This window comes from Macaca thibetana, chromosome 6 (genome assembly GCF_024542745.1).
Source record: "Macaca thibetana thibetana isolate TM-01 chromosome 6, ASM2454274v1, whole genome shotgun sequence".
Taxonomy (NCBI): domain Eukaryota; kingdom Metazoa; phylum Chordata; class Mammalia; order Primates; family Cercopithecidae; genus Macaca; species Macaca thibetana.
In genome coordinates this window covers 11,479,350-11,504,898 of record NC_065583.1, presented here as the reverse complement: position 1 = coordinate 11,504,898, position 25,549 = coordinate 11,479,350, and the positions used below count along the sequence as shown (strand labels likewise).

The 25,549-nt window shown below is 41.1% G+C and overlaps 2 protein-coding genes across 3 annotated transcripts in view; one reads left to right on the top strand and one right to left on the bottom strand.

Moving 5' to 3' along the window:
* Positions 1 to 1,372: 1,372 nt before the first annotated feature.
* C6H5orf58 (chromosome 6 C5orf58 homolog) lies at positions 1,373 to 8,959 on the top strand. Its single transcript, XM_050794360.1, is given in 5 exon segments — positions 1,373 to 1,457; positions 2,588 to 2,671; positions 3,443 to 3,536; positions 8,686 to 8,768; positions 8,770 to 8,959. Coding segments are annotated over 4 exon segments (345 nt in total). The 5' UTR covers positions 1,373 to 1,457; positions 2,588 to 2,608; the 3' UTR covers positions 8,875 to 8,959.
* A 1,637-nt stretch (positions 8,960 to 10,596) lies between these two features.
* LCP2 (lymphocyte cytosolic protein 2) overlaps positions 10,597 to 25,549 on the bottom strand; it is a 568,984-nt gene continuing 554,031 nt past the window's right edge. For both annotated transcript variants that reach the window (XM_050794344.1, XM_050794342.1), the window contains 7 exons: positions 24,457 to 24,500; positions 21,431 to 21,560; positions 19,930 to 19,979; positions 16,151 to 16,245; positions 15,462 to 15,539; positions 13,757 to 13,912; positions 10,597 to 11,851 (listed from right to left, as the gene is read on the bottom strand). In XM_050794344.1, coding sequence (XP_050650301.1) covers positions 11,729 to 11,851; positions 13,757 to 13,912; positions 15,462 to 15,539; positions 16,151 to 16,245; positions 19,930 to 19,979; positions 21,431 to 21,560; positions 24,457 to 24,500 — 676 coding nt within the window. In that variant the 3' untranslated portion in view covers positions 10,597 to 11,728. The remainder of the gene's footprint in view (positions 11,852 to 13,756; positions 13,913 to 15,461; positions 15,540 to 16,150; positions 16,246 to 19,929; positions 19,980 to 21,430; positions 21,561 to 24,456; positions 24,501 to 25,549) is intronic.

Genomic DNA, 25,549 nt, shown 5'->3' with positions numbered 1-25,549 from the left:
CCTGCCTCAGCCTCCCGAGTAGCTGGGATTACAGGCTGCTGCCACTACACCCAGCTAATTTTTTGTATTTTTAGTAGAGATGAGGTTTCACCATGTTGGCTAGGCTGGTCTCGAACTCCTGACCTCGTGATTCACCCGCCTCAGCCTCCCAAAGTGCTGGGATTACAGGCGTGAGCCACCGTGCCTTGCCTGACTTTGTGTTTTATTCTATTTAACATTAGTGATATAAATATTTTTAAGTAGATTTAAATTTTAAAAATAAGTAGATTTAAAATATGAAGGTAATAATATAGCTTCGTATTTTATGAAGCTGGTTATTATTAAAAACTTCTTCACTTTTAGAAACTCCCTGTAGATAACCACAGGAGAAAATAAGGTGTTTAGGAGAAGGTAATAATAATATGAGTGCCATAAGCACAGAATCTTAATAGTGACCCAGCAGTGAGTACAATTTAGGAACTACTGGTTTAGCCCATCCCTCTCATAAGAAAACAGATGAGGAAACGGAGACTCAGAATAAGGAAGATATTCTTTTCTAAGATCATACAACTGGTTATCATTAAGCTCTGTTCTCCTCTGTCCCTCCTCATCTAGGTAATTGCATTCGACAACAAATTCTGCAGTGTTAAAGTGAAGGAAATTGGATATAAAATACCCAACAATTGTGATGTGGGCTTTCAGGAAGGTGATGGTTCCAGAGGCTGGTGTGTACTATAGGGGAGGCATAGACACAGCGAACACTTGTCGTATAGCACCTTGTGCTGAAGGCCTAAACTCCTCAATTTCTCAGAGCACGAAGAAAAATCTTTGGGCCTGCCTCAAAGGTTGCAGTGGCAGAGATTTCCTCTGGAGTCAAGCAAAAGACGGCTTGAATCCCAGCTTCTCGGCTTAGCAAAAAACCACCTTCCATCTCTTTATTCATGCTACTCTTTACTATTATCATTCCTATAAAATGTTATAGGAATAATAATAGCTAACAGTTCTGGGCGCTTGTTATCTGCCAAGCACCTCTGATGCATTATCTAACTTAACCCTCAAACTAATACTGGAAGGCAGTTATTATCGTTCCACACGATAGGTGAGGACATCTGCACTCTGAATGGTTAATCGCTTATCTGCATTTATACAACTAAGCAGGTGACAGAATAGGATTCAAACCCAAGCGGCTTTATTCCAGAGTCTGCACTTAACGCTACCGCTATCTTGTGCAACTTAAATGGAGATAAGGGTTGCAAAGGCCTGGCACATAGCGGGCAGGGAATGTCAGTGTTTTTTCCGCCCAAGTGGCAGCGCGAGTCCGTTGTAACCCGGTATCCAGAACCTTCTCCGTAGGGGACTTGCCTGGGACTACAACTCCCAGGATGCCGCAGGCGGAGAAGCTGGCCAATCAGGGGGCGCCTCTTCGCCTTCCCAGTCGACTCCCTGCTCCTGTCAGAACCTCGGTGACGGTTGGCTGGGTGGGTAGTGACAGCTGCTCTGTCTTGACGGATCCGGATCTGGTTTGGAAGGGTGAAGACCGCTGAAATTTCCAGGCTGCCCGAGGCTCTATATTCCACCACCCAACGGGTGGGCAGTGGGCCAGGCTGGCCTTGGGGCCTCACACCCCGCGAGGCAGTGGGCCAGGCTGGCCTCGGAGCCTCTCCCTGGGTGTCGGTTGGGCGGAGAAGGGGGCTGCTGGCTGGGTGGGCCGGGCGGCTGGTGTCTCTCCCCAGGCCAGAGTCACTCTGAGGCCATTTTACATTGCCCTAATCCTGTCCACTTGGCAAGAAACTTAGCAAGCCCCTAAGGTTCATTCCAAATCCTGTGTGGGAGGGCGAGGACTGTGGAAACTTCCAGGTGCCTCAGACTCCATCTTTGGCCGTGGAGCGGGTGGTTGGGCTGCTCACGGCCCCAAAGATCTGGGGGGTCTTCATGGGCGGTTGGGTCGCTGAGGGCCCCAAAGATCTGGGGCTCCTCCCGGGTGTCGGTTGGGCCAAGGGGGAGGCTGGGCTTTCGGAGTAGAACCTGCGGTGCTAACGATGGCTCCGCAGGGCTGAGGGCCTGGGCGGCGTCCTGTGGCCCGGAGATGGCGCTTTAGTGGTATCAGGCCTTGAGTCGGGGCATCCTGGCTTCTGACCCCCCATTCCTTCGGCCCCTACAGCCTGGTCTCCGCTTCCCCACTCTCGGTGGATTGCTGTTGGGGCTGCCTCTCCTTTCTAGGTAGTGGCCTGGCCGAGCTCCCTGGGGAGGGCTTGACCCAACCCTGTCCTGCCTCCAGTCGAGTCCCAGCCACATGCTGCTGTGCCCTCACCCCAGCCACCCGCTAGGCACTCGAGGGCCTTGGAGAACCGGACCCCAGAGCGGAGAGAGGCCGCTGTCTTGGGCTCTAAAACCATTTAGTTTCTACTTTACTCTTTTTAGAAAACTTTTCCCTCGTTTTTGAAGTTCTTTAATTCCATCACTCCACCCCATGTTAAAATACCATCTTTTTGCTTCCAACTTGACTCTTGGTTTGGCATGCCCAGGGAAGATAACTGACATCCCGAAGAATAGGGTCTTGGGGGTAGATGCAAAGCACATTTTACTAATGTCTGGGAAACAAAATTAGTTCTTTTACAGTGGCTCTGAAATGAGAGAAATTGGAGAAATTCTCCCTGCTCAGGAAAAGGTAGAGGCAAGAACTGACTTAAAGGTTAGTTTGTTTTCATTATTTTGGAGAAGCGGGTTGACCCACAAATGCCTAACTTTCACACTGCTGGAGTTGTGTATGGTAATTGAGATCAAGTTTTTCAAGTCATTTTGAGAGACTGAACAGCTTAAGACTAGTTTCTAGTCTTAAGAAACCACCTCTCTGTATGTTTGTATCTGACACAATTGGTTATATACAGGTACTGTATAACATAGTAATGCATTGATTTATACATTTCGGTTAACCAAAATCAAAATGTCTGTTACCCTAACTCCCAAAACCAAACTAGCCATTTGCCACCCTCTTTGTGGATTATAATTGAGTTACCCTCTTAACGAATTATAATCAAATTCTTTTTGAGTTTCAATGTGTACTTAAATCATATGTGGGCCCTGTTATTCAAAAGTAAGTTAGAAAAAGACATGGACTTACATAAACAAAATTAGAGAAGATCTTAACACAAATGCTAAATTGTAAGGTAGTTTATAAGGGCTGAGACTTTCTCAAAAGTGGACGTATTTATTTCTATTATAAGCCCTCTCTTGTGGATATGGTTTGATTGAGGAATCCTACGAATTCCAGTTGGAGTTTTCAGTTGGAAAAATATTACATAACATTGATGCCTTTTGATGTTAGATTTCTACCATTTATAAAGATTTGTTTCATAATTATTTCTGAAATAATGGATTTATAGAAATACTGAAAATGTAAATATTTTAAAAGTACACATAAATACTGATATATACATTGTTTCTGTTTTTCTTTTAAAATCAGATGGGTAAGAAGAGTGCTACTGATCATAAGCTAAATGTGGACAAAGTAATTAAAAATATTAACACAATTTCTTTGGAGTTGAAGAAGATAAAAGGTAAGTATTGAATCACTAAAATGTTTGCATGTCATTGTTATAAAATAAATGGTAGAGCCAATTTATGTTTCTGCTGGGGTATAAATAAATTTTGCCCACTAATTAGGATTTCTCTATTTCTTAAGAAATGTTTTCAGTGTAAGTGAACTAGATCTCTAAAGATGAATTATGTTCGACTTTGGAGTTAGCAGACCTGAATTCCCATCCCTGACACTAACAAGCTTATCAGGTTGTCTAACCTCTGTAAATTTTACATCCCTTCCTTCCCTTCAACACACCATTATAAGACTATGTCACATTCAGCAAAATTCATTGTCTTTATGAATTCTTACTAAGCCCCTAAGGTTCATCCCAAATTAAAAATATAAATTAGATTCTGTGACTTAAAGCTTCTTCATTTTAAACAGATTCATATACTAGGATTAGACCTTATAGGTCATGATGTTTAGTCGCTCACCTCACAGACATATTCTGTTATTTTATCCCAAGAAAACTTCTGTGATTGAATATTTCTTTTTTTTTTTTTTTTTTTTTTTTTGAGATGGAATCTCGCTCAGGCTGCAGTAGAGTGGCACCATCTCAGCTCACTGCAAGCTCTGCCTTCCGGGTTCACGCCATTCTCCTGCCTCAGCCTCCTGAGTAGCTGGGACTACAGGCGCCCGCCACCACACCCAGCTAATTTTTTGTATTTTTAGTAAAGGCGGGGTTTCACCGTGTTAGCCAGGATGGTCTCGATCTCCTGACCTGGTGATCCGCCTGCCTCAGCCTCCGAAAGTGCTGGGATTATAGGCGTGAGCCACCGCACCCGGCCGTGATTGAGTATTTCTAGGTGTTATCTATCCCTGACCAAACATTTCTTATTCTGGGGAACTTCCTGTCTCACTAGTCAATCCATTCCATTTTAAACAATTCCTTCTCATGGGCTAGCTGAAATCTGTTCTCCTATTGCTTTCACCTGAGAGTCCTGTTTCTAACCATGAAAACTACACTGAATATGTAGTTATTCTTTTTAAAACAACTCTTGGGTATTTAAAGATAGCTTGTGTCGGTTATGAGGCCTACATCTGTATATAACAAAAAACTAACCTGACTTATACAATAAGGAAAAACAAGAAGATCCAAGGTAGCCCAGCCCTAAAGTTAATTAAGAGGTTTAAAGATTTTGTCAGGGACCAGGCTCTTTCCATCTTTCTGCTCTGTCATGTTCACTCTCTTTATCACTCCTCATGGTCATTACCTTCAGAGGTGGTGATATATAGACAGTCTCTTTTTATAAGTCTTTTCCCAGATCCCTCCAGCACATTTCCCTTTCATTGGCCAGATTTGCATCATATGCTGATGCTTACAGCAGCCACAGCTAAGGGGACTGGGATTGCCAAGACCAGTTTGGACCAGTCAGAACTTACTACAGGAGCTGGGGAAAGGAACACCTCAAACGAAATCAAGCTGTGACACCAAGAAGAAGAGGGCGTGGCCATTAGTTAGGCACCAAATAGTGAGTGCCTATTATGCTTTTTCCATGTATTCTCCCTAGGACAGCATTTCCTGGACTTTGATCTGAGAACCCTGCTGTTTCAAGAGATGTTAATAGATGGTGTACAGTAGAACAGAGTCCATGTTCTTATGGCCAAATAAGTTTGGGAAGTGCTTTATGCTATGTATTTCACAAATTTGCAGTGCATATTAAGAAATCTGACTACCTTTAATTCATCATTTCTCAAAACCAGCCTCAAATGTCAATCTGCAGAAAACCCTCACTGACTCACCATTGTCCTTAGGATAAAGTCTAAACATCTTAGAACGGACTATATGACCTGCTCAGATCAGGCCCCTCTTTTCCTCTCTAGTCTCTCACTCTGTTCTTCCTGCATGTTCGGTGCTCTAGCCATACTGAACTATTTGCATATCCACAAGTGCTTTTCTGTATCTGCTTCAACACATACTTGTCCTTCTGAAATCCCATTGCTACACCCCATATCCAACACACCAGGTTAACTACTAGTAGTCAAGGTCACTTACATTGGAAAACTTTTTTTGAGCCAGCATGTTATCCTTTCTGCCCTTTGCTATCACCCGTTATACTATTTTATAATTGCATATTTCCTTACTTTTCTTATCCCTGCTCAACTGTAAGCTCCTTACAGGTATTTCTAGTACTTAACACCGTGGCTCGATTGATTAGATTCTTGAAAAATGTTTATTAAATGAATAAATAGTTTTGGATGCTTGAACTCATTTAGAACAGTTAAGCTTTAGATTCCCCCCAAACTCTAATTGTTCTAGTTTGGAGAATAATCTTTCCTGAAATAAAATGTAATAACTATGAGAGATGTTTTCTTGAGACATTGTATGGTAGGTCAGGCAGTTAGGCTCTGAGGGACCTGTAGAGCTACACTAGGAAGGCAGACTTCTGGTAAATGTAGAGGATTAAATGAACACTGTGCACCCTCACTTCATCCCCTAAATAATAATGTCAGCAGCCAACCCTTACAGCATTTACCGTAATCCAGGACTCTTCTAAGAACTCTGCATAAATGAACTGTCTTCATAATAATCGTATAAGGTAGGAACTGTTGCCATTGGCATTTACAGATGTGTAAATAGAGAGATTTAACTTTTTCAAGGTCAAGCAACTAGTCAGTGGTAGACCTGAGATTTAAATTTAACTGATTTTTAAAGAGACAAAAATCCACAAGTAAAGAGATTCCAATAAGAGATAACAAAACAAAAGGCAAATGGAGAAGCAAATAGACAGGTCTGAACCCCAAAGTCCGAAAATCTGAACCCTAAGCTGGCTGGGTAAAGCCAAAAATAGCCCCTACGACTCAATTCACGGTGGCACCAGAATCTTCTGGAAGTAGGGGTGAAGTTTGAATAATAACAGGAGGACTAGTTAAATATATAAGAATTGTAGATCCCTGAGGTCTCTTCTGCCCTCTGCATAGCTGGGCAGCTATCCCTTCACTGTGATAAAAGACTTGAGGTTAAAACAAGGATATCTACCCTGGAGTCACTAGTCATAGGTTGAGGGAAAGTACTATACTATAAAGAAGGATATTGAAACAAAGTTTACATACCAAATTACAAGACTCCCAGGATTTTTTTTCTTCATTGGGCTACCAAAATACTGGCAGCCAGATTTATACCCTCCAAGTAGATTTTTCTCTCAGGAATCTGACCAGTCCAAGGTAAAAGATCTAAAGATACTAATAGCAGAGGTTCTCCCAACAAAATAACGCAGCCAGATCAATGCCATATTATTGAGTACCACAGGTGCAGAACTTACAATTGTCTTTTTAGTGTCACAGTCTTAAATATGGGCAACTAAGACACAACAGATATTTGAGAAGCACATCTTATATGAAAAGCAGAGAAAAAATCAACAGATTCAATGAGAAAGAAACAGAAATAATGAGGGGAGATGAAAACTTCAAGAAATTATTAATATTCAGAGAGAAGATACTGTATCCATGAAAAAGGAACCAGATACTATAAAAAATATTCAGAGAACAAGAAGGAGCTCTTGGAAATTAAAAGTGTGACTGTAGAAATGAAAAACTTGATAGGTTGAAAGGTAAAATGAAGAAATTCCTCTGGAGTGTAAACAAAACAGAGATGGAAAGTGTTGATGATGGGGAGGAGAAGGATTAGATAAGTGAAGGAAGTCCAACATCCAACAAATAAGAGTGTTAGAAAGAGAGAACATAGACAATGAATGACGGGCAATTCATTAAAGAAATAGAGAAAATTTTCCAGGGCTGAAGGGCATGGGTTTCTACAATGAAAGAATGCACCACAGTGGATGAAAATAAGCTCATACCAAGGCAGAGTGTTGTGAAATTTCAGTCTACTGAGAGAACAAAAAGATCTGTAAAGCTTCTGAAAACAAAACAATCATTTGAAAGTTCTCATATGACTCCAGCTTCACTGGAACCTAGAAAGCAATGCAGCAGTGCCTTTGGAAATCTGAAAAAATATGATTTCCAATCTAGATTTCCATAGTGAGTCAACCTTCTAATTAAGGATTAGTGTAGAGAAATTTTCAGACATATAATTTTATTCCGATAGTTACTGAGCCTGTGTGTCACCAAACAAGGGAACAGATCAAAAAGAGACACAGGAATTTGGGGGAAAGGGCACTCCACAGAATGGAGGGATAAAAGGAGTCTCAAGGATATTGGTGAAGGGAGTTCCCAAGATACCAACTGTACAGCAGTGCTAATAAGCAATCAGTTCATATTGGAGCGAATCAGAAGGCTCCAGGAGAGGAGAGACGTTTAACAATAGCATAGCTAAGGTGTTGAATAACCCAAGAGCAAATTTACTCAATCGGGGGACATTTCTGATAATGCAGCAATATTATTTCTGATATTGCAGCAATGAAAAAACACATTAACTCTGGTGGGTTGCGTGCAGGAAGGAAAAATGTCATATGACAAGACTCAGCTGTGAAGAGTATTTGTATAATTAACATTTAAACATTAGATAATTGAGCTAAGCAAAAATTTTTCCTGAAGTATATTGGGAGAGAAGAGGGTGTGTGAAAGAGCTGTCTCTTAATCTTCTGTGTCAGAGGCAGGTAACACTGAAAATTAAAAAAAAAAAAAAAAATCGCAAAAAATTTAGAGATACGGAGGTAAACACCATCGCACCACTCCCCCCAATAACAATACTCAAAACAGACACACTGAAATGACCAAAGCAACAGAAGCAAAATGAGCTTAAAAACAAAACAAAACAAAACAAAACAAAAAAACTGAAATTGGTTGCCTCTGGGAGATTGGAACTGCAATTTTTTGTAACGTGCCTTAGACTTATCTGATTCTTGGTACTATATGCATGTATGACATAGGTAAAAATAAGTTAAAACCATATAAATCAAATTTGTATAAATCAAGTTGCAGTTTAGTAATATAGCTGAGAAGTTGGGCTAAAGAGCACACTTTTAGTAAGTTTTTATGTCATGCTTATTTTCTAATACATAAATCTTATTTTAAGTCAGAATGAGACACACTTAAATTGTGGTTTTATCACTAATCACTTGGGAAAAACTAAATTAGGAACTAGGAAGAAATAGCTACTTAAAGCAATAGTAGTTTTTTAAATGACATATGTGCTACAATATAATATCTCCTGTTTTGTTTTACAGAGCTCTCCCAGTTATTGCTTTGTGACCTTATCCTACATTTTAATCATCCCGTCAAGACTGAGAACTTAACAGAAGCAGAAAGAAAACAACCCCCTCTTTGAAGAGTCTAAAATATCAGATATATCCCTTGTTTCTAACAGTTTTTCTGCTGATTTCTTATTTGTTACGAGTTTCTGTTTTTATTGTTGAAGTAACAAATACTTGGGAGAGTTGAGTTTACTAATTTGTATATGTATAATTTAAAACAAAATAAAAATAATGTTGTAAACAAGCAGTTCATGTTCTTGAAGGCTGTTTAATGTTTTGAAGAATGGCTTAACTTACTTCAGTAATGGCAAGCGTATGACATAGGAAATTGGCCGTGGGTCACTGCTTATCCTTTAGCTTATGCTTGATTTTGGCTCAGGTTGAAAGAGAGCTACTAAATTATTAATTGATCGTATGAGTTCATATTAGTCAGAACTCTCCTGGTAGTGAACGCCAAGCACAATTCAACCAGCTGAAGCATTATATTGAGTCATGTGACTTGGAAGCCCATGGTTGGAATAGATTTCAGGGATCCCACTAATTTGTTTACCCTTTTACTGTGTTTTTGTGTGTTGGCTTCATTCTCTTCTATTGTAGACTGGTTCTTCCAGATAATTGATAAATGGGAATAGTTGCAGGGCAGCAGGCAGCTCCAAGTGTACAGCATTGCCTTTTGGGGACCCCAGATAAAAGAGAGATCTTGGCCGGGCGCAGCGGCTCATGCCTGTAATCCCAGTGCTTTGGGAGGCCGAGGTGGGTGGATCACAAGGTCAGGGGTTCAAGACCAGCCTGATGAGCATGGTGAAACCCCATCTTTACTAAAAATACAAAAATTAGCTGGGCGTGGTGGCAGGCTCCTGTAGTCCCAGCTACTCAAGAGGCTGAGGCAGGAAAATTGCTTGAACCTGGGAGGCGGAGGTTGCAGTGAGCCGAGATCATGCCACTGCACTCCAGCCTGGGTGACAGAGCGAGACTCCGTCTCAAAAAAAAAAAAAAAGAAGAAGAGAGATCTTGTCTCAGGCTTCATGTTTAACATTCCAGAGAGTGACCCTGACTGACCCAGCTTTAGTAAGCTATTTATCACTGAGCAGAGTTCTGAGCACCTGTGATTGATGCACCTGGGGTCATATACAGGCCTGTGGCCAAAAGAGGCAAGGCCTGGCAAAAAGGAGTTGCCAGTGCTTGAACAGAGAGAGAATGCTAGTCATGAAAACATTAGCTTCCCAATACTGATTTCAGTCATAGCCGTGGAATAGAACATCTTAATCCTAATGGCCCTTTCCACTAAGAGACTTAAAATGAGCTTTGGTTTGTTTTATAAACATGATTCACTACCAAATAGTCGCTTTGAAATCGATCAGGTCCTTCATTTTAGATATTTTTGAATCGTAAGGATAGAATACGGTGAAGCAAGACAAGTTGAGCTTACTCGATACTAGAACCTGTGGTGTATGCTATCCTTATTACCTTGCACCTAGCTCACTTGTTTACCACAGAAGAGCCACTAAGTAAACACTTGCTGAATAGCCTATTGTATAGACATGTAAATGAATGCAGAGTTTTCAGCCTTAGAACTCCCAAGTTTTGGACCCTAACTGAGAACTTCTGGTTATTAAGGATGAGATTTTGTGAAACATCATTTTTACCAGTTAAAAGTCTCTACATTCCGCATACTCCTTATCTTAACATATCATCAGTTTTAAAATGGTGACTTCTTAGATTCCTTCCAATACCCCTTTTATTAGCTCATGAAAATGAAGATGCAAGATACTCTTTTCCATTTCGAAAACTTGCAGATTAAGCAGAGATACCAAAAATTGTTGCTAATAAAAGTTGTGCAATAACAACCAAGGTCCCAAAGGGAAAAACTTGAAGAACAACTGATTGTCACTATTTGACTGAATACCAGTTTTTTAATCTGGCTGAATGCCTATATTTTTTGTTAAGTGAGATTAGTAAACTGAAGGAAAGAGTTTAGTTACTTCAAAGCACTTATACAACCTGTTTGGGAAGGATGAGGAGAAGGGACTTTATGGCAGAGCTGTCAGGGGGATAACAAGAGATAGAAGAGCCATATCTAATAAGAAAGTCGATCAAATTTATCTAAAGTGTTGCTCCCTCATCCTCCCAGGGAGCCTTTGGTAAAATCTATGTCCCTGGACAATGCTTTTGGGGTTGAGAGAAGGTTGGTGGGGAGGTGTAATGGTTAGTGTGGGTGTGGAGATGTGAAGAAACGCCAATTTAACCCCAGATGTATTCATTAAACATAGACCCACGATACACCAAAGTCTCATCCCTAAATTTAAAATGTTTTGGTATTTGTAGTTTAAATTTTCTTTAAGACGAAAATATAACAGTATGGACTAAAAGTCAATAAAGTTGTTTTAGGAAACCAAAAAAGTAAAGCAAAAGACTATTTTAATCCCAGAAGTTATCTCAACATGCATTTATCTTTTCATAAAAAAATTACATAAAAATCCCCCCAGGAAAAAAATACCAAATAAGTAAGAGTGAAATTATATTTTTGAAGCCTCTTAAATTATTGCTGCTGAGAAAATGAGGTTTAGTAATTTCCAAATTACATGTATAAAACTAATGAATGCCTCTGACTGACAGAGGTTTGGCTGTAAGAAAATCAGTTTTATGTGATACCAATAACTATTACTGTTTCAGTGTTTTAAAACTTGCCCCAAATTGTTTCTGTAGCTGTGTAAACTATTGTATTTTGAAATGGGCATTAAAAAAACTTTTAAAAAATGAATTATTACAGTGCACTACTAGACTTCAAGTGTGAACATGACTTATGCACTTTACAAACATTGAAGAAGAATAAATAAATTATGGGATATTTGACAGTCTTCATTTCAAACACTGTTTTTAAAGTGAAGGCTAAAACCCTTGTGTTCATGGGGAGGGGTTCAGTTGAGTCCTAAGTGTTTGTCCGTTGGCCAAGGCTGGTTGATCTCATGCTGGCAGCAGAGGCAGGAGGAGGGCTCGCTCGCTCGGCTCTAACTTGCTATGGGTGCCCTGCCGCATGCGTTAATGTGCACTGGTATCTGGAACCTCGGTTTTTCCCATCAATGAGCAGAAGTGGCATTTTCCTGAAGTAGTCAATAATATCTGACACAGACAGGAAGTCCTGGAAGAGCCAAGATAGGGGGATGAGTCAACATTGGAATGAAAAGCAGGAACTTCACCTTCAGTTTTTTAGCCGCATAATATATCCTGCCTCTTCAAGTGATGAGGATTGTGGGAAAAAATGTAAATGTGGCAATTAGTTTAATGATTTCTGCTATAGAACTTTGAAGAAAAATTTCCCATAAACATCCAGCAAACCATAGATAAAAGATAAAATACGGGCCAGGTGCGGTGATTCACGCTGGTAATCCCAGCAATTTGGGAGGCCACGGCGGGTGGATCACCTGCGGTCAGGAGTTTGAGACAAGCCTGACCAACATGGTGAAACCCTGTCTCTACTAGAAAACACAAAAGTATTAGCTGGGCTTGCTGGCGTGCGCCTGTAATCCCAGGTGCTTGGGAGGCTGAGGCAGGAGAATTGCTTGAACCTGGGAGGCGGAGGTTGCAGTGAGCCAAAATTGCACCACTGCAGCACTCCAGGCTGGGTGACAAGAAGGAAACTTCATCTCAAAAAAAAAAAAAAAAGATAAAATATGTGCATGTGTGTGTGTGTGTGTGTGTATATTTATATATATATATGTAATTTGAAACGCATATATTTTAACTTCATATGAAGGGGTCATGTACATAGTCACGATTATAATATTCTTGCCTCGGGTTGCTCTGTTTTTGGTTTTGGTTTCAGTTTCTGTATCTCTGTTTCACCCCCAGTCGTTAATAGTGTTAGGAAGTATAAGGACTCAGGAGGTCAGACACAGTTCATGGTGTCTAGAGGTGGGATATGCAGCATGGCACGGGGGTTCCTTCCTGATCTCTCTGCTGTGTCCTCACTGCCACCTTCACACTCATAAGGGCTCAGCAGGCAAGTCTTTGCAGCCATAGCCTGGATCCCCCCAGCCTTGATTGCTTGCTAGAGAGGGAAAAGCCTAATTCATTTTTCTAGACATGGGTCACAACTCACCTAGGAACCCTAACAGGATAATGCACTTCCTTGAAGACTAATCTGCTAGGTGCCTGCCTCCATGGGAGCTGCAATGAGTGGTTGGCCTGAACTTGTGTGTTTCCACACTGTACCAAGATACATCTTGAAGGGCAAATACCTCTGCTTCTATAGGGTCTCTGCAGCTCTATCCACTGCCAACCAGTGATTCAAACATTTGACCACAAGTATGCATTTTGTTTTCTATTCATTATCATTATCATAACAGAAGTATGTGAAGCCGAAGTTATGGGTAAGCTGTTTCTCATTCTGGACATGTTTGATTCAGCTGGTCCTCCTCTTGGAACTTTGAACTTAGAATTTGTTTGGGGCATTACCTTCAGTTGTTAGTTTCCTTTGCAAAACACTAGCCCTGAGGGTTTTTTTCCATCAGTTCTGATTATCACTCAAAAAGTGACTGGCATGAGAATCTAAACCTTGGCCTAACAGAGAAGAATTTCTTTGGCAATCTGGCCATCTTCACAAGGCCAAAGCTCCATTTTGTTAAGAAATGAGCCAAGTATTTGAATAATCACCCCAGCAAATATTATAATTTTTCCTCTTTTCCAGGTGGTGTCAACTTAAAATGCAACCTACATTAAAATTATGTCACAGAGGTGAATAATAGCAGGAACTTACCTTTGACACCATCTAAATAGATTTTTTTAAGTTAACATACTTTTCTTGCTTTTGAAAATTATACATGTGATTATTTGGAATAAAAGATATACAAGAAAGAATCCTATGGCAGAAGTAACCATTGTAAAGATTTTGCTTTATTTCTCTTCCAATAAATGAAGGGCTTCACTAATGTGATTTAATTCTAAATTTGCCATACAGCATGGACTTCCAAAGATGGCTCCATGAAGGCATGCAGAGTGGCATAAAAAAAGACTTTGGGAAAATGTTGAAATTTGAAATCCTTACCTCTTTCCCTCGGAGTCCAGTTCCCAACAAGTAAACTTGACTTTCCTTCTGATAACGGATCTGGATGTTGTAAACTTTATCTTTGTACAACACCATGAGGACATATGGATTGGTTATTGTTTTTTTAGAGCTGTCTCTAACCAGAAATGTGCCATCCTAAAAAGATAAATTCCTGTTATTATGGGAGAGTAAAAGTCAATATTTTTGTTGCTTGCAAGAATAGTAGACCAGCCTCCAGGGATCTGACAAACATGTCAGTTGCACTTTGCAGCTTCTTGAGTGCAAAACCCGTCATTCAACGAACATTCAGTTCTCCACACAGCTACAGATCCCATGTGTCATGAGTTATTTTGTTGTTAAGAAAGGCAACAGAGATTGTATCAGAGAAATTTCCGAGTCAATCTCGTTAAAGTCTCTTATAAAAATGGAATCTTTTGTTCAGTAATAAATAATGGGTGGTTGAGTGGATAAAAGGCCAGGAGAAATAAAAAACTTTATTGGTTAACTCAAGATATATCTTCCTACTATTCCTGTGAGTTAATTCCCTAACCTTTCTCTTCCACATCCAAAGTCAGAAAAGACCCAAATGCCGTGAAATTCACCCTTCTTAAAACTTTGTGATCCCTAGATAGTCTTTCCTTCATCAGACACTTGAACAAAATTGAATGCAGATGTTCTCTTTTCTTTTCTTTTTTTCTGATATTTGCTAAACTACTGTTTTGATTGTCCTGTACTTTAAATTTCCATTCAATAAATTATTGCTACATAATATTAATGCTATAAAGATCTAATATTAAGATAGAATTAATTGGAAAGGACTCCTTTAAACTACTCCCTTCTCCTCATACCAAATCAGGATAGCTTTAAATAGCCATGAGTTGGCAATAATGGCTTTCCTTTGTTCCTTTTATTGCAAGTTAATTGAGCCTGTCAGAACATCTCTGCTAAACAAACATACTTCTGGATCAGTGATTCACAGTCTTGGCTTCAAATCAGAATTACCTGGGAAGTTTTGAAGACTCCAGAGCTGACACAGCACCCCAGAATAATTAGAATCTCAAGGCGAGACTCAGGAATCGGGATTTTTCAAAAGTTCTCCAGGTGATTTAAATGTGCAGCTACTACTGAGAACTACTGGTGTGGAGTTTAGATGTGAAAGATGAAAGAGTTTTGCTTTCCCATTTCCGATAAATAAATTTAAGGTAAAGTGTCGGCACTGGCTACGGGAGATATGTTCAAGACTTTATGTATTAAAGGACTAGCTAGAAACGTCTAGGGCAAAAAGCAAAAAGTTGCTGCCGTCTCTTTAATATCGGTCCTTTCACATCAACAAGGATGGCACATCTGTGTTAAGAGGAAGATAGAACTGGTACAATGTTGGAACTTTGGGGGAAGGAGAGCCTCCTTCTGACACCGTGTGATTCGTATGACAAGACAAACTCTTTCATTAATCAAATCTCCTAAGATTCTGCCAGCCAAATGATTGCCTTGAGATTCTTCTGCCAGCCTAATGATTCCCGAGCCTAGGAATCCCTGCTATGGGTGCTGATAGTTGTGAAGCTGGCACTAATGGGTCTCCTAGGTATCACAGTTAGCAACAGCACTTAGCAGAATTACTAGCCTGTAATGGGTACTCAGGACAAGTCAGTTCCCTTCTCTGCCATTAATATTTATAACTATGTTAAAATAAACTATAGCACAATACCTGGTTTATCTTTCTAAGAGCAGCTTCTGCCTCTGGTCGGGTAATATAAGAAACGTACCACTCTTCATTTAATGAATTCTGAAAATGTAAATTTTTAGAAACTGAATAAATTTTACAGTTACAGATGTAAGTGAAAAGAAAAGCTTCTGAGTAATCATTTCCATAAATCACCACCTCAATTCCAGGAGGTTTGAAACATTTGTTTTCTTAATTTGCATTCAGAGTCATTTAGCTGAGGCTAAATAGAAGACATTTTGTGTGAACTGCTTTTTATCATGACGCTGGTTGCAAAAATACCTGTGAATAAGTGTTCCTTACAGTATGGAACCTCTAATCAGGAAAGATGCAGATACAGTAATTTCTTCAGTTTAGCATAATAACCTGCTTGATAAAAAAACTGGTTTATCGAGCAGTTAAGTGATGAATCAAGGTCATAAACATAAAAAACAGGATTATTTTTCTTGCCATTTAATGCAAAACACACGTTTGCCATTGAAAGAGTCTGAAAGAATGCCAAGGAAAAAGAACATATTGTTCATCTGGATCTTCTCCTTTAACTTTTTTTTCGAGTAAATAAAATAAAACAAACGGAAGATAAAAGTATAGAAGAACATTCAGTGGGAGTTTCTGGTGATTCTTTTACCAGGGAAAAAGCAAACAAACAAAAATAAAAACATATACTTTCTTACCTCTTCTTCCGCGGGGGATGGGGGCCGAGGTTTGTTTGGAAGTGGCAAGGGGAAGTTTCTGCCTTCGGCTCTGATAGGTGGTCTGTTGCTAGGGCCTTCAAAAGTACAGAGTTCCGAAAGTTAATTTACTGTAAGCTATTGTTTACTGCTATCAAAACACATTCCCGCCCCCCCCCTCAAAATACCCTTGCGGTTGGTCCTACAGTTAGCATTTTAAGAAACCAGGGCTTCAAAAATAATTTTCTTCCGTTTGAAACCATGGAGGCTACTCAGGCATTATTCTGTAATCATGCCAGTAAAACTTTGAGAAGAGAACCTCAACTTGGAGTGATTTTCTAAATGTGCATGTTGCATAATATAAAGTGACTAGATCCCTTTACTAAAAAATTCACAATTGTTTTAATGAGTGTGAACATCAAAATGAATGCTCAAGAGACATATCTTTCATAGATTCTTATAATCTCAGCATAGGCAGAATGGATTCCCAACAGCTGATGTAGGGACAGGCAGTAATGAAGATAATTATGTTCTTAATATTTCCACAAAAAGAAATGTAAGTGACCCAAGAGAAGATGAAATTACCTTGAGAATATTGCTAGCTTTTAGAATCAAATATTGCTACCTGCTGTTCTAACTAAACAGGTAGAACTGTTCAACTCACATAGAAGGCTCTACAGATCAGGAAGTTTGTGTTGGGCACCTATTAATTACCCAGCGCTTATGTCTCATCTTCTCTAAAACTCTTTTTTCTCATTTACAATTCCTTGAAACTTTAGGAAAAAGTTTCCGAACCTCAGGAAAGGTTTAGTTGTGTTTATTGCGGTTGCCCAGGGTATTTTCTGTGTGCCAGGCTGTGGTTAAAGACAGAAAAATTCTGTGAGTCGAATGTTCTCTTAATTATTCATCCATCATTCATTCATACCTTCAACAAATATGTATTCAGTACAACTCTGTCCAGATCTTGAGTAAGGTACTGTGTGTACATTTTTTTAATCCTCACAGCAACATTACAAGGTAGGTATTGTCTTCATTTTGCATATGGGGAAATACAGGCTCAGAGGCTAAGCAAATCATGTGCTATCAGTGGCAAAGCCAAAACTTAAACCTGTGGTTACCAAATGTTACTGTGCATGAGTCAGAATCACTGGGCGACTTTCAATCACCTAGGGCCCAGAAATCTGCATGTTAGCAAGTACTTCTGGTGGTTCTACACCAGGGATTGTCACTATGTCTACCTTGTTACACCACTGAGGAGAGGAGAGTCACCTGGAAGGGCTAAAGCCTCCTGAGCCACATCGTCAAGATTATTTATGATGGTCCTTCCTTGTTTCTAAACAAGTCTCCTGAGCCACATCACCAGGATTATTTAGGATGCTCCTTCCCTGTTTCTAAACAAGCTGGCCCGGAGCTGCCAGTACCTTCCTTCTTCAAGTTCCCAGTACCTAGACAGACCTTCCCCATCCCACTTTTTTTGTAGTCAAACACTTGCACTTTTATAATGCTTGTTGAATGAATGAAACCTAACAATACAGGAGAGTAACAGAACCAAGGCCCGCATTGCATGGCTATTCTACAGTTAAGAAATGATTCTCTTTCTGCCTCTGTACCTGCAGGTCAGCGTCATAGAGTTATAATTCACAACAGAGAAGCACATATACTGTTTTATTGTAGTCGCCTACCACCCTTAATATCTAGACTCTCAAGGGAGTCGTCACAGATTTTTGGACAATGCACAACACAACTTTTACCCTTCTGATGTTGGAGCAACCAGTGGAGAAGACCGAGGACCAGGTGTCCTGGCAGTCTTAGGGGAAAAGGGATCAATTTGGATGAAGCTAATGTTCCAGAAATAATTAACTATTTGCATTAATAAGCTCCATCTCAGACTCATAAAACTGGAGATCTGTGGAACTTGCTTTGGAAAATACTGCTGTGATGTGTCTGGAACTCAGATGGCTACAGAGGCAAGAAGGTAACACAAATGTGTGTTTGCAAAACACAGTGAGTTTTGGGGATTGTAAAAAATTAGGGGTTGGGTGGGAAACTGTGAAAATCATGTGGTGAACGTGGACACCATAACCTCAAATGCTTAGAAACCGTTGAAAACTTAGTGGGTGCCACTGGTGTCAGCAGTGGGATCTCACCCCTCTATGGAATGATGCATCCAACTGAATACCTTAGATGTGCTCTTGATTCTCAGGCTGTCAATCCAAATTTACTAATATAGTTTTCTACTGAATGCACACTGGCCTGTGCACACACTGCACATGGAACATGACTGCAAAAAAAAGTGGCTTTTGTTGTTGTTGTTGTTGTTGTTGAGACGGAGTCTTGCTCTGTCTTTCAGGCTGGAGTGCAGTGGCGCAATCTCGGCTCACTGCAAGCTCCGCCTCCTGGGTTCATGCCATTCTCCTGCCTCAGTCTCCTGGGCAGCTGGGACTACAGGCGCCCACCACCACTCCCAGCTAATTTTTTGTATTTTTAGTAGAGACAGGGTTTCACCGCGTTAGCCAGGATGGTCTTGATCTCCCGACCTCATGATGATCCACCCACCTCGGCCTCCCAAAGTGCTGGGATTACAGGCGTGCACCACTGCGCCTGGCCAAAAAGTGGTTTTTTTGTTGTTGTTCTTCACAGCATTTTTAAAAAAAATTTAAGACAACATTTAAACATTAAATAATTTCACTTTTCTTGAGAAAAAATTGGAAAATCTGGCAACGCTAAGCCAGTTTCCTGGAATGGTAAAGATCTACTTACTAGAGTTGGGTAACTTTCCACAGTCATTTGATGCTCATTCAACAAGCATTTTTAAAGTGCCTACCAAGTGCCTGTCACTTGCAAGTCTTTAAGGATAAAAAACACAAATTAGTCCTGCCCCGGCCTTTCAAAGTGGTTCATGAACCAGCAGTCACAGTGTCGCATGGAATACGTTAGAAATTCAGGAACTCAGGCCTCATCCCAGACCTCCTGAATTAGAATCTGCAATCCTGGGTGATTTGTATGCACGTTCAAGTTGCAGAACACCCTAAGCCAATACTTATCCTGGACATCCAGAGGTGGTATTATTAAAAACACAGGTCCCTGACTTCACTCCAGACTTACTGAATCAGAATCTGTGAGGTTAAGTTCTCTTAGTCTGTATTTTGAACATGCTCCCAACTCACAACCATGGACAGATTAATCATGGAAATCTAAAACTGTAGAGAAAGCCAAGCACGATTCCGAGGTCTGTAGGGAAACAGCAGCCGGAGAAGAAGTTCTGCACGAGAAGATTGGGGATGAGGGCTGGCTTCCTGGTGAAGTGTGTGTAGGTGTGTCCATGTGTGTATGTGTGTATGCATATGCATGTGTGTGCATGTATTGTGTATGTGTGTATATGTGTGTGTTTGTGTATATGTGTGTGTACATGTATATATGTGTATGTGTGTATGTGTGTGTGTGTGCATGTATTGTGTATGTGTGTATATGTGTGTGTTTGTGTATATGTGTGTGTACATGTATATATGTGTATGTGTGTATGTGTGTGTGTGCATGTATATGTGCATGTGTGTGTGGGCATGTATATATATGTGTGTGTGTGTGTGTGTTGTGTTTTAGGTACTATCCTATCAGTCTGACAGCCCTTGACACATGGCAGACACTGAATTAAACACTGAATGAGGAAATCAGATGCTTTTTGGAAGCAACAAAACCCTTGTCAAAAGTTTTTGGGACAGGTTAGGGATCCAGTCATAAAGGCATGATGGCTGAAGCAGGTCACAAAAGCCCAGGGTACAAACCTTGAGAGAAGTATGGCGGCAGGGAGGCACTCTGTGGAAAACTGCTGTTACTGAAGAGACAGAAAAAGAACAAAATTTATTTGGATTGGGGTGATGGGGCCAGATAGGGGAGCTTGGTTAGGGAAGCCAGACTGCAAAACCTTCTTGATCTGGTATCACTTCCCCTGCTGCCCCCAAAACCATGGGGGCTGGGCACAGGGACAGAACTTCACCACATCCCACTGTGGACCATGCCAAAGTCTAACAAGTTTTATAAAGTAGAACAACAGCAACATTCAACTGTGTAAAGGGCACTTAAAAGTTACTTTAAACATTGGCTGCAACTTGAGCTCTTTGAGTTGGGAGAATATAGAAGTCCTCTTCTCAGAGGACTTTTCTTTCGCTAGGACATTATATTAATAGGCATGTCTTTGGTGAGCAGTGAATCCCCAGGGTCTTAGGGTCTGCAAGGAGAGAGCAGGCCAGGTGAGAAGGGAAGTGCATGCTAGGTGGCTCTGCAGCAGAGGGTGATAGTATTTGCAGGGCTGGGGTGAGGAAGCGGGCCCAGGGGGGCCCTGAAATGCTGTCTGTTCCCTCCACACTGAGCAGCAACTCCTGCACCCATCAGTCCAAGCCTTTGGGAAAAGCCTGCTCTGCACAGCAACCTTGTGCAAGTGGGATTTCGTGCGAATGAAGGATGGGGTTCGGGCTAGTGTGGAGGAAAGCGGCAGGAGAGTCAGCAGACAGGGCAGCAGAGGCCAGGGGGAAGAGAGAGAAGAGCAGTGGAAACTCAGGGGCAGAGGGTCCCAGGGCAGAGGAAGCATTGTGAGAATCCTGCTAGGAGTTGGCAGGGGTGGATGAGCCTTGTCGGTGGTTGAGTTTTCTACAATTTTAGGGAAGGGTCTTGACTTCTCTCCTTGAATATTAAGAGAGAAGGTGAGCCCACAGGGCTGGAGGACTTGGGGAACACCACAGGCTGTCCTTGGGCTTGTTTGGGGATAATGACTGGGCCTTTCTCCTGTTCATGCCTCTGCCCCTGGGCAGCCTCATACCAGCCCTGAGAAACACAGCTGCTACTGAGAAAACAGGGGGACAGAGACTGCAATGAATTCTTAGCACCAGCCAAGCACAAGGCACATTTTCTCAGTCTCAGTCTCCCCAGCCAAGATGCAGATGAACTTCAAGTACTTAGACCAACTGGGTTTCTTAATCCTTGTTGATTCTTTGAACTCATAAAGTGAAAATATTCTTTGTTTTCTACCAAAAGGCCCATTCTACTGGAGGGATCAAGGAGGAAGTCAATTCCTCACCCCTCTAATCTCAAGCAGAGACTCAGAGGACACTGGTGGATTAACACACCCTTCTAAATGCTCAGCTTGGTTTTATGTCTTAAGACCCAAAATGTTCAGACGCTACTATCAACCTGATCATTTCCTTCTTTCTCAATCCACCTGGCATTACTTCAGTACTAGATGGACCTAAACATTATATTCAGCTAGAATTTCACGACAGAGCCACAAACCTTTCTGAGAATGCTCCATGCATGTGAGAGGACGGGAGAGAGTTCATGGGGCTTGGCTTAGCAGATCTCGAAGGGAAAGTGTTGGAGCTCATAGGAAGTAGTGCTGGCTGGGGCAAAGGCCTCTGATGCACTGTGCAGAGGTAGAAAACAATGAATATGATTGTCAGATCCCAGCTCTCACTAAGAAACATTCCATAACTGCCCCCAGTTAGAAACAGCTAGTATAAAGAGGTCACAAGAATCCAGCAGGTCACATCCAATTAGGCAGTAGTAGGATGGAACCTTGCTCTCAAGGTGTTTCTAGATGACTTAACCACCACAGAATCCATTTACAAAGGGGTGCAGATCTAGATAATACTCTAAAATACACATTTATTTGGTTTTTCACTTTTGAAATGTTAACTTGGCAGAAAATTGTCAGCTGGAAACCTTATAAATTTCAGAAGTGATTTACAAGTTTTGTTTTATGAAAGTCAAAATTTTATGCTATCTCATTCATTGGTAGTTACTGATTTTTTACCCAAGCGTGTTAGAAGACATAAATGTGAGAAATTTTTCCATCAAATCATGCATGCAATTTTACATTTTCTGATACGATTAAGTAATCTGCACTGTTACACATGAATTTCGTCTTCTTTGGTAATCCAACAAAGTAATTCCATTTTACTATACTTATGCGGTATGCCAATTGACGTAAGTCTACTTAATACTAATTTAAGACTTGTAATTGATTCTATGGGGTTCCTGTACTAAACAATTCTGTTTGAATGCCTGAGCAGGAAAATGAAAGAATGGGTTATAAGCTGTAAGAATGTGTTTCCGAACGTACCATCATCTTCATCCTGGGAAGGGGAAGGAAAAAAAAGATATTAAGCTATCATCAAAATACAATTCTTAAAATAAAAACTGCATTTCTCCATCAGATAAGTATCTGCTTCTGTCTCTGGCAGTTATACATCCTTATAATAAATATACTGTGGAGAATAATAGAACTTGCTAAGTGGTTTATAATTTCTTAATACAAACAATCATCTAAGGGCATTCCAGTATGAGATTCTTCTCATATACTTAGCATGAAATAAATTCTGAGGTGCCTAAAATATATAAATAATATTGACAATATCTACAATGTGTCCAAAAGATTCATACACAAGATTTCATTCAGTTCCCGTGGTGACCCTCCAAAAATTTAACATCCTCATTTTACAAAAGCATGATGCTAAGGAAGAATTCTTAGCTTGCCATGAGTTACAGAGATGGATTCAACCCCAAATATGTCCGACCAAAGCTCAGCCTTCTTTTTGGCTCTCTTTTGCAATGGTCACTCTTCTTAAGAGCAATAAGACCTTATTTATACAGTGGCTTACAAGGTTTATCTACAATCCTCACCATTTTTATCTTCAGAGCAACCTTGGGAAATTAGACAAGGGAGGGACTACTTTAATTTCTACTCAGATAAGAAATGAGGTTCAAAGAGAAAAAATGTTGCCACCAACTAGTAGACCAAAAGGGCTAACTTGAACTTGTTTAGTTAGGCCAGATCTGTAGTGATGAAATAGCATCTTTCTCAAAGTGTTGTTAAAAGGATTAAATTAGTTACTACTTGTGCCTGGCTTATGTTAAGTGCTCTTTAATAAAAGTTTGCCATCAACAATCCTACCACACACTGAGAGAAGGCAAAAAAGGCCACAGTCAAAATCATTCATCTCAGTTGGCCAACTGGGAGTCCCAGCAAAGAGCTGCATATATAAACGCACATGGGCTCACAAACCCCACACGACAAAATCACTCTTCAATACTATTGCAAGTATTTCCCCTCTGGTTCCAGAAAATACAACTCCCAGATTCTCCTAAGCACAAGTGTCAATCCTTCCAGAGCCCAGGAACCTAGAATGTGATGTTATCCTCACTGTCCAGCCTTACCTCCGCCTTGTCCCTATCTCTCCAGCCAAGCTACTGTTCTCACCATCTGCAGCCTCTGTGGGCACTGGTATCCACCTGCTCAGGACACTCCTGAGGGGAATCCCCATGGGCTTTCTTTAAGACTGACTCTGTGTCCTTCCTATCATTCAATGACCAGCATAAATCTCACCTCATCTAGGAAGTCACTGCTGGCTCCTTGAGCCACATGGGACACTTTCTTCCCTCAGCCCCACAGAGCATCCCATGACTGCATGCTGTCTGGCACGTGGGGTTGTGGGTGCGCCTGTCTCCATAAGATCTCAGCACTTCACTGGAAGAAGCGCAGAGTCTAGCACAGAGCTGCAAAAATAGCAGGCACTTTTGGGCTGAGCCCTTGAATGAGAGCAGGGGTCTGATGGCCTTCAGAGGATTTATGGTGAAGAGAAACTCAGCAGATCTGGGCTCAGATCCTGGCTCTTTACAAGCACGCAATTTGCAAAGAGTATCTTATTCCTTCTGAGCCTCAATTTCCTCTCCGTAAAAGAGAAAAGATGTTTCCTTACAGGTTCATTATACTCATATGTAAAGTGAGTAATACCCAACTCTCCTGGTTTTCCTGGGATGAAGGCAGTTCTTGGGACATGGGGCTTTTCAGTGCTAACACTGAGAGCATCCCGTGCAAACAAGGGACAGCTGGTCATATTTAAGTAGCATGGCAATGTGCATGTGATAGGCATTCAAGAAATGCTATTTCCCCTCTTTTTCAGGTTGAGGAAGTATTGAAAAGGAAGACAGTAGCCTTGGAAATTTAGGCATGGCCCAAACTTCTGGGCATCCCTTACTTTATCCTCTTCTTTTCCTTGCGCTCTCTAATTACCAGCCCCTGGTAATGGGGCTGCAGTTAACCCAGCCACCCTGGGAGCTCTTAGAGAGACATGAGCTAAACAACACAGCATGATGGACTCCAGACAATGACCAAGGCCCAAAGACAGAGGCACCAGCCCTTAAGAGTGTCCTGGGTGCAGGACCAGATCCAGGTGCTGGACCAAGGCCGAGGTGGAGGGAGTCCCAACCTCCTCAGAGCCTACGAGGCTTTTCCCTGTATCAAGCACTTACAAACTGACATTTTGTACTTACATTCTCTCTTCTGTCTGCTCCCCATCCATGCCTGAAATGAATTAGGGCAAAGAGAAAGAACTGAGCGTGAAGCGTTTCCAAGAGCCAGCCTCAGAGTACAGTTTTGCTTCATTGAATAATGAGAAATCGAACCCACTGAGCCCAGGGAAGATGGGAAGCAACAAACCCCCATGGAGCAGGGGAGAGGGGGTGGAACGGACATCCGGTTACTCAACGTTCCGTCGTCATTGCAAGCTGAGCTAGGCGAACCTTTATTCCGCGTAACCAATGCAGCAGATAATTATGCGTATATATATAATACATAAATATATATATGGTTTAGTCAGCAAACTAACTCTTTAGGAGCTATTAAATTTCACTGAGCTGTTGTTTCTCCCAAGAAATGAAAACATTTTCGGTAATATTCTCCCTTGCTGTTGTTTTAAAACAGCCCTCTCAGGGCCCGCCTAGGTGTAAAGAGAAGACAATTAGAAAATGTTGCTGCTTTGGGACTATTCCAGAAGGGGCTTGGTACGCTTTGCCCAGATGAATGAGCCAGTCAAACAGATTTGCGGACAGCTGCCTTAGGGCTGCAACAGGCATCGGCACTGCCTGGGCTGATCATGTCCTCTCTGGGGAGATGGGGGAGAGCGGGACAATTTGTTGCTTCACACATCATCATCTCAACCTGTGTTTATTTAAAATTTTGGAACTTTGTTCCTTATGAGTTTGTTGCATTTATTTTGATTTTTTAAAAATATTACACTAAAATGTTATCAAACTCCATTACTGAGGAGATTTTTGGCACAAACTTTAGCCCTGGTCCTAATTTAATCCTCACAACAGCCAAGCAAGGGCAATAGTTATGATCCCTGATTCACAAATGAGATGGAAGCCTTGGTTGTATCCTTTGCAAGCAGCAAGGTTGGCCCTAACCCCAGGTACATGTGTGCCATTTGGTAAATAGGCTGAAAACTACTTCATAGCAAAGTTAAAAATACTAAGGCAGAGCTCAGTATTCTGCAATTATAAAATGTGGTTGAGCAGTAAGGAAGACACTTGCAGTGACCTAAAAACCTCCCCCAGTCATTTCCTCTCTGC